Raw genomic sequence first — 8733 nt, 5'->3', positions numbered from 1 at the left:
CACTTGTTAATATTGAATGGCAATTTGGGTTTTTTTTTTTTTTTTAGCTTTTTAGAAAAAGCTTGGAAGCAATATTGGCTTAAAAATAAGTAAAGGTATTTGTTCTAGAAGTTCCTGCCATGTTTGAACTGAGACCTCTGAACCAGTTTTTTTTTTTTTAATTTCAGTTTTCTATTGGTAACGTGGGACAATAAAAATCTTGTCCACATTACATTGTTCCAGTGAGGATTAGGTGAGAGTAAGCGTGGACCACACTGCGGCACAGAGGAGGTCCTAGGGTACCCAGTGAGGTGCCTAGATACAGAGGGACTTTCTGGGGGAGAAGCTGGTATTAGGCAAATGTTGTGTCTGCTGTGTTTCCATTAACCGCTCCTTCCGATGTTCCTGGAGAATGCTGATGATGTGGGTGGGGCTTTCTTCACCTAGCTGCTGTCTGTTAGACCAAGCTAACCCCCGTAGTGCCTCTTCCTCCTTAATGGCCAGTTGCCTATCAGCAGACTGCTGATAAGATTTGCACCTAAGAAAGGCTTATTCATGTGCCTTACTGTGCTGGATGTATTCATTCTAATTTTAGGTGTAAGTCAACAAGGGCATAAGACTGCAGTCTGTTTCATAAGCAGTTTGTCTATGGAAGAATAGGGATATTCACTATACAGCTTGGGTGACATGGGTGCTACTTAAGCCAGGAATTAAGCCAGAGCTGTTCTGATGAGGAACCACTGCTTTTCAAATCAACTGGGCCTGAATATTTGGTCATCTTTTGCATTTTGCTGCTTCCCTTGTGCCTCTTGTTTTTCACATCTCACTGAGTGTTTTTGCTTTTCTACCTGTCCCCAGTTCACTTGCCTCAAGTGGGCCTCTCGGTATAGCTTCTAAACTGGTTTCTCTGACTCCTCCCCACAGACAGCCTTCTCATCTTTGTGTACATCATGTCCTTGCTGCAAGGCTCTTGTCCCAGCGTACCCTTCAATGAATTTCCTATTTGACTTTCACAAGAAAGTTACTTTGTGCCCTGAATATCGCTAATCATCCTCAGTACCGCTCTGCATTTTCATGGCTCCCAGTATATTCTGCAGATTTACCACGAGGCTAAGAGAGACCCAGAGTTCACTTAGGGCCTTCCTGGTGCACTCACAGTAGTGTGTTCTTTCATCTGATCCTTCCGTGAACCCAGTAAAGGGTGTGCTGCTTCCAGTTTTCAGATGCAGAAAATTAAATATAGAGAAATCAAGTGTTCTCTGCTCTCCCCCCCAGTAGACAGAACTTAGCGCTTACCATTTGGTCTCTCTGCTTTGTTGAAGCCAAGGCCCTTCCAGCTGCCTTTTCTCCCATCTCATTTCTGTGTTCTTCTAGGCCCAAGTAAGTGCTACAGCCTCTAACATTCAGTTTTCCTTTAAGTAAGAACGAGTCTCCTTCAGTATCTATCAGACAGAGTCTGCCTCGATTCCTAACTTTCCTATCTTGTCTCTAAAGCAGGGCAGGATATGCATGCTGAAACTCAGTGTCTTGTATGTTTTGCCTAGGCTGCAGGGGGTGACTAGGTAGGAAGACAGACAAATGAAAAGTCTGCGACTTCCTTACCTGAAGTTTTCTGGATCAAGGGTTAGGGTTAGTCATCAGCATTTTCTCTCTCTGAATAATTCCTTGGCCCATAAACATCACAGACCATAAACCCTATGACAGAATAGAAAGTCTTCCACATCAAACTCACACAGTATTCTTTGCTTAAAATACCTTTAAGTCTCATGGCTTTGTTGCTTTCAAGACTTAATCTTCCAGGTAGCACCACCTGTGAGCAGCCTGCCTCAGCTGTCAGGTTCCATCACTACCCACTGTCCCATTGAAGTGCTGTGGACCTGCTGTCTGTGTTTTTCTGCTATATGTCGTATTATTCAACCCTTCCAATAACCATGTAAGATAGATGCTGTCATTTCTATTTTATAGATGATAGGGAAACTGACTTTTAGGGGGTTTTGGCTCCTCCCTGAATTTTCTCATACATAATGTTTTAATGTTTTTTTTTTCTGTGTGTCACCATTACCTGAGACACCTTGACTGTAATAAAACATTTGTTAGATAAGTAAATGATTAAGTGGATGATTATAACTATAGTATAGGCAGGATTAATTTACATAGGCAGTAGACAAATGAATAATGGTTTGCTTTTCTCTTTAGCAGGAATTTGACCCTGGGGCATGAATATTGAGCTGTTCAGCTCTGGGCTGTGTTAGCAGGAACGGAACCTTTGCAGGAAGAGCCATGGCCGCTGCAGCAGCAGCTTCGCATCTGAACCTGGATGCTCTTCGGGAAGTGCTAGAATGCCCCATCTGCATGGAGTCTTTCACTGAAGAGCAGCTGCGGCCCAAACTGCTGCACTGTGGCCATACCATCTGCCGCCAGTGTCTGGAGAAGCTCCTGGCCAGTAGCATCAACGGCGTCCGCTGTCCCTTTTGCAGCAAGATTACTCGCATCACCAGCCTGACCCAGCTGACGGATAACCTGACCGTGCTGAAGATCATCGACACAGCGGGGCTCAGTGAGGCCGTGGGTCTGCTCATGTGCCGAGCTTGTGGCCGGAGGCTGCCTCGACAGTTCTGCAGAAGCTGTGGGTTGGTGTTGTGTGAGCCCTGCCGGGAGGCAGATCACCAGCCCCCTGGCCACTGTACACTCCCTGTCAAGGAGGCCGCTGAGGAACGGCGGAGGGACTTCGGGGAGAAGTTGACTCGCCTAAGGGAACTTACGGGAGAGCTGCAGAGGCGGAAGGTAGCCTTGGAAGGTGTCTCCAGGGACCTTCAGGCAAGGTATAAGGCTGTTCTTCAAGAGTATGGCCACGAAGAGCGCAGGGTCCAGGAAGAGCTAGCCCGCTCTCGGAAGTTCTTCACAGGGTCTCTGGCCGAGGTTGAGAAGTCCAACAGTCAGGTGGTAGAGGAACAGAGCTACCTGCTCAACATCGCAGAGGTGCAGGCTGTGTCTCGCTGTGACTACTTTCTAGCCAAGATTAAGCAGGCTGATGTAGCCCTGCTGGAGGAGACAGCAGACGAGGAGGAGCCGGAGCTCACTGCCAGCCTGCCCCGGGAGCTTACCCTGCAAGATGTGGAGCTCCTTAAAGTAGGGCACGTCGGGCCTCTGCAGATCGGGCAGGCTGTGAAGAAACCCCGGACAGTGAACATGGAAGACTCGTGGGCAATGGAGGGGGCAACAGCATCTGCTGCCTCCGCCTCGGTCACCTTTAGAGAAGTGGACATGAGCCCTGAGGAAGTGGTTGCCAGCCCTAGGGCCTCACCTGCCAAGCAGCGGAGTTCTGAGGCAGGCTCCAGTATCCAGCAGTGTCTCTTTCTCAAGAAGATGGGGGCAAAGGGTAGCACCCCAGGCATGTTCAATCTTCCAGTCAGTCTCTACGTGACCAGTCAGAGTGAGGTGCTGGTCGCTGACCGTGGCAACTATCGCATCCAAGTGTTCAATCGCAAAGGCTTTCTGAAGGAGATCCGCCGCAGCCCCAGCGGCATTGACAGCTTTGTGCTAAGCTTCCTCGGAGCCGATTTGCCCAATCTCACACCTCTCTCAGTGGCCATGAACTGCCATGGGCTGATCGGTGTGACTGACAGCTATGACAACTCCCTTAAAGTCTACACCCTGGATGGCCACTGCGTGGCCTGTCATAGGAGCCAGCTGAGCAAACCATGGGGCGTCACAGCCCTACCGTCTGGCCAGTTTGTGGTGACTGACGTGGAAGGCGGGAAGCTTTGGTGTTTCACGGTGGACCGAGGAGCAGGAGTCGTCAAGTACAGCTGTCTCTGCAGTGCTGTGAGGCCCAAGTTTGTCACCTGTGATGCTGAAGGCACCGTCTACTTCACCCAGGGCTTGGGTCTCAACGTGGAAAACCGGCAGAATGAACACCACCTGGAGGGTGGTTTCTCCATTGGCTCCGTGGGCCCTGACGGGCAGCTGGGCCGGCAGATCAGTCACTTCTTCTCCGAAAATGAGGATTTCCGCTGCATCGCTGGCATGTGTGTGGATGCTCGCGGTGACCTCATTGTGGCTGATAGTAGCCGCAAGGAAATTCTCCACTTTCCCAAGGGTGGAGGCTACAGCGTTCTGATTCGAGAGGGTCTTACCTGTCCAGTGGGCATTGCCCTCACGCCTAAGGGGCAGCTGCTGGTCCTGGACTGTTGGGATCACTGCGTCAAGATCTACAGCTACCATCTGAGAAGATATTCCACCCCTTAAAGAAGAGAGATACCAGTTTCTTCTTTCCCCCAACTGAGTTTCCTTCCCTTTCCTTCCCTGGTTGTTGATGGTACTGTGGAGTAGACATGGCCTATGTCCTGATTCTAGCCAGATTGCTCTAGAATTGTAGAAACTCTAGTTTTCAGTGCTCTTTCCCTGTTATTCCCCTTTCCCAAATCCTCTTTCCCTCTTGCCTAAATTTAGAGCTTTAACAGGTACCTTTCCCAAATAGGAGAGATGATGCTGTTAGCCGAAGTTGCTTAGAAGTTAGACGTTTCCACGGCTTTAGTAGGCGACTACCATAGCGCTTTGCCCCTGTCTTTGAGATTTGTACTGGTATTGAATCGACGTTGATTTTGCTCCTCCCTAGTTTGCCGTTTCCTACCTATTATAATATGCGTCATCTGTGATACTGTAACTCCGGCTGTGTCCGTGTGCATGCTCCAGTGGGGTCAGCCCCTCCCTTCAGTGATAGATCTCTAGCATGGTGTCTCTCGATCACCTGTGCCAGTGTGCCACTGAATCGTTAAGTGCCACCAGAAGTGACACACAGTCCCTTTGGGAAGCAGGGCCTCTTGGCTGGGGGATTTCTGCCACCATGGATTGTCTTTTCATTGCAGATGTGCCAGAGGATGGGTTGACCCTAGTCGGTTAGCATTGAAAACGTCAGTCTAGAAATTGCTTTGTGAAGGAGTTGATAGTTGAGAACTACGCCATAGCCAAGGCAGATGGGAACATGCAAACAGATGCTAACATATCCAGCATTTTTCCCTCTAGGTCTCATACCATTTCGTACTCTTTCCTCTGATGTGTGCTAAGAGTTATCAGAAGAATAACCAACAATGCGGGAAGGTTGACACATCCATTTTCATTACTGATGAACAATCCGTTAGGTAACTGTTTTCTTCAAGTGAGTGCATATTATTTGACTTTGAAATTTATTTCTGTTTTATCAAGCATTAAACTAATTGATAACTTTCTTCATCACTGATGTTCATTTTTTAATTAAATATGAATTTCAGAAGACAAAGGGTTATATTGTGCTATTTTTCCTATCTGTACTGTGTTCTTTGACAGCGTAGCATTTTATCTAGTTCAAGATGCAGTTCCGAATACCATCATGTAAAGATAAACAGATCCCCACACCCACATGTATTTGAACAGAATCAGCCTAGCATCACCAGCGTCCTGCTCAAAACTGAGTCTCCCTCATGTGCTTTTTGTAAAAATTGTAGTACGAAAAGCTAGAGTGAGTAGTGATCTACCAACTGAGGAAACTGAGACCAAGGGAGGGAAACTAAGTGTCCACACATCACAAGGCAGAACTGGGCCAAGGGGCATGGGCCGGGAGTGACAGTGCAGGCAGGACTTGGGCATTCTGGCTCTGTCCCAGCTCAAGCACCTACACTGGAGATCTGCAAATTTAGGAACCTATGGAACACTTTGTGAAAGCCATCAAGCTACAAGGTAATCTGATGGTGTGGTCTGGCTGCAGCTGCAGATTGGGTGCTGTCCTTCCCATGACCCCTGTGCTACCTCTGCAAACTTAGGAACCTATAGAACACTTTGTGAAAGCCATCAAGCTACAAGGTAATCTAGTTCCAGCTTATCAGTCATGGCAACTGGATAGTTTGCTTAGCAAAAGAAAACAAACAAAAATGCCGTCTGTGGACGGTAAGAGAATACTGGCCTGCTTGCCAGAGTGCTCGCTAGTAGACATTTCTCCAGCTGCAGAAGATTGCCTGCCTGGAGCTGCCCTACTGCTTCAGCCCTTGGAAATGGCCTCTTTTTTCCCCGACTTTCATGCTCTTTAGGCTTATATTTGAGAACTGGAACCTCCCTCAGCTGTTTCCTCCCCCCAGCCACAAGTGTGCTAATAAAGTCTTTCTGCTCCTTCCTAGGTGCTAGCTAATGTTTAAACGCCCATGCCCATTTGTCCATGTGTATGAGCTTCACTGAGGCCCATACCCGGCTCTGACGTAGAAGAAAAGCAAATGACAGTCAATCGATTAGTTTGACCTTTCTCCTTTGTCATTTTTGGAGCAATACAGGGAGATTCATTCCTTCTGTTGTTAAGTACTAGAGGTTAGGTACTCTACCAAGAGTTTAAAAGAAAAATAAAACTAGTTAAAATTAGTTAACTTTTTATGTAATTAGTCCAGCATCTTTCTTGTCTGCTGTGTTTGAACTCTGTTCTGCCACGGTGTGCTTCTCTTCTGGCCGTATATGCGCTGAATTACAGTGCACTCTTGGGGAATATAGAAGACCGCTCCACTGTGAATCGCAGTGAATTTGGCTTGAATTGTAGTGTATCTGCAGTAAGGCGAGTAATGCTGAAGTGGTCTTGTGGTTTGTGTTGTCCTAATCAGGGGCCTCATAAGAGAAGCACTAGCCGGCCCCACAGGAGAGGTTAGAAGACAGGTCTAACGTGAGATTCCAGTCTTCGCTACATCCCAGCTGGAGGTTGGTTTACAGGTGAGGATGTGCAGCCCCTCCAGGGATTGTACAACCAATCACAGTCATGAAACGAAGGGTGCTGGGATGAATTTTACAAGCAGGGTGGTAGTAAGATAAAAACCAATTGAGTAAAATATGCATGCAGACTGCTGAGACTATCTTGTCAGTGGTAATGGGGATCCATCTAAATCAAGCTTGTTGAGGCTGTCCTCAGACTGGCAGTGGAAAGTTCACTGGATTTAGTCAGGCTTGTGTCTGACTTGAGGCTCTGTAGGCTGCAGGTGGGCTCACAGTAGTCTCCATACACATTGGGAGAAAATAGGAAAATCACCTTTAGCCATGATCTTGATTTTTCTCTTAACGCAAGCTGTGGTTCACATCTCCCTAATGTCTTTGCGTATTATTTGCTACAATTTTATTGTGTGCTCATGGAAAGCAGAAAAATAAAACAAAACCCCAGCGCTTTGGGATACACCTCATCTCAGGCCAATTGTTCCCGTTCTCTAGGTATTGTCTCAGTTATTGGCCATTTGTAACCCTGCTAAACTCTAGTTTCCTTATCTAGTAAAAGGAAGTGGCAGTTTATATCTCAAAGGGTGAAAGTTATGAGAATTGAAAGATAACAATGCCAAGGTGTGTGTAGAACTGCCCAATTAAGAAAATGACTTTCTGTAGAGGGTAAAGACTTCCCTTTAGTGGGGAGCTGATCCACTTTCTCTGTAAATGCTGACGAGAAATTCCAGGCCTGTTGCTGAAGCAACAGTTTATTCAAAATGGCCTGGCTTCTTGATTAAAAGGCCAATTGGACCAAGAATGGGCCTGTTGGAATGGGGAAGGCAGAACCCATCTCTGCAAAGCTGCATAGATCCTAGTCTGATTTTGACAGAGCAAGTTAGGTAACATCTTGACTCTGAGAGGTAAATGGATTCAAGCGAGTGGAATTGTAGAGAGGTTCATGGAAGAAAATTTAACTTGGAATCATGCATTTTTGCTACTAAGTCAGCATAAAATGAGTTTTCCTTCAATCCAGTATTCATAGAGTCAGAAAAGGAGAGCCGCAAGTCCAATTCTGAGGAAGAAGTGTTGGGACGTGATTGTAACCCGGACTTTGGAAGAGGAAGGTGCTGCTCGTGTTCCTGCTGCCCTGCTTACTAGCTCTGTGACGGTCACAGGGCCTTGCAGTCAGTTTCTGCCTTTGTGCTCTTTGTTTCTGGCTCCAGCTCTCCTGGATAGTGATGAAGAAATGGGAGGTGGAAAGTAGCAGCCTGCGTGGCACTTCGAGTCACGTGGGAACTAGATACTGTCCCTGAAGCTACTCTCATTTGTGCCCTATGGAGGAGAGGAATTGGTGAGGATCCTATCTGCCCCAATACTGAAGGGAAATTCTTCAGTAACACACACAAATCCTGACTGAGACATTAGCAATTTGTATATGTTAAGTGCAGGGGCTTTTGTTTTCTATACAACTGAAATCAGAAGTTCCCTCTAGTGATTTACTGTTTACTTGGTTATAACAACATTACATATTTTCAAAAATAATAGGGTCTAGGATCCTATTCATTCATTCACCTGCTCATTAAACACACGAGACATCTACTGTGTTATCAGCAAGAGTCGGATGAGTAATGAGTGCAAAGACAGATCAATCATGACCCTCACAGTCAGATAGCTTGTAGTCTGGCTGCCAAAATAAAATAATGTAAACCAAATACACTGAAAGATAAGATAAATGGTGTAAGGCAAAATATGCCAAGTGTTGCAGTAAAAAATGCTGGCTGAGGGACTCTGGTTGCTGAAGCACCTTCAAGTTAGGGGAGCCTTGCAGAAGAATAGGCTTGTACCCGCAAAATAAAAGCAGAGCAGAGCGAGGAGCCCAAAGATTTAGACGTCCACTTGACCAGTGAGGGTGAAGGGTTCTTTATCCAGGGCTGAGCGTCACCCTTCCTTTCATTGACGATGAGGCTCAGTGAGGCTTCCCTTGTGATCAGAATCTAGGATTCTCAGTAATCGAAGGCGAAGGTAGAGTTAGTTGGAATCACTGGTTTGGTA

General features: G+C 46.7%; 2 protein-coding genes across 7 annotated transcripts in view; one reads left to right on the top strand and one right to left on the bottom strand.

Annotated features, from left to right (window-relative positions):
- The window catches only part of Trim32 (tripartite motif containing 32), an 11532-nt gene extending 6269 nt beyond the window's left edge, over positions 1-5263 (top strand). For 2 of the 3 annotated variants that reach the window (XM_005352597.2, XM_026782393.1), the window contains exon 2: positions 2176-5263. In XM_005352597.2, coding sequence (XP_005352654.1) covers positions 2260-4227 — 1968 coding nt within the window. In that variant the 5' untranslated portion in view covers positions 2176-2259 and the 3' untranslated portion in view covers positions 4228-5263. The remainder of the gene's footprint in view (positions 1-2175) is intronic. The other variant, XM_005352598.2, reaches the window with a different exon arrangement.
- Astn2 (astrotactin 2) overlaps positions 1-8733 on the bottom strand; it is a 1041512-nt gene that overhangs the window by 262149 nt on the left and 770630 nt on the right. The window lies entirely within an intron of this gene.

Source organism: Microtus ochrogaster, chromosome 10 (assembly GCF_000317375.1).
Source record: "Microtus ochrogaster isolate Prairie Vole_2 chromosome 10, MicOch1.0, whole genome shotgun sequence".
In the NCBI taxonomy this organism is placed as follows: domain Eukaryota; kingdom Metazoa; phylum Chordata; class Mammalia; order Rodentia; family Cricetidae; genus Microtus; species Microtus ochrogaster.
The sequence above is the reverse complement of the archived record's forward strand: the minus strand, read 5'-3'. Positions and strand labels throughout refer to the sequence as shown.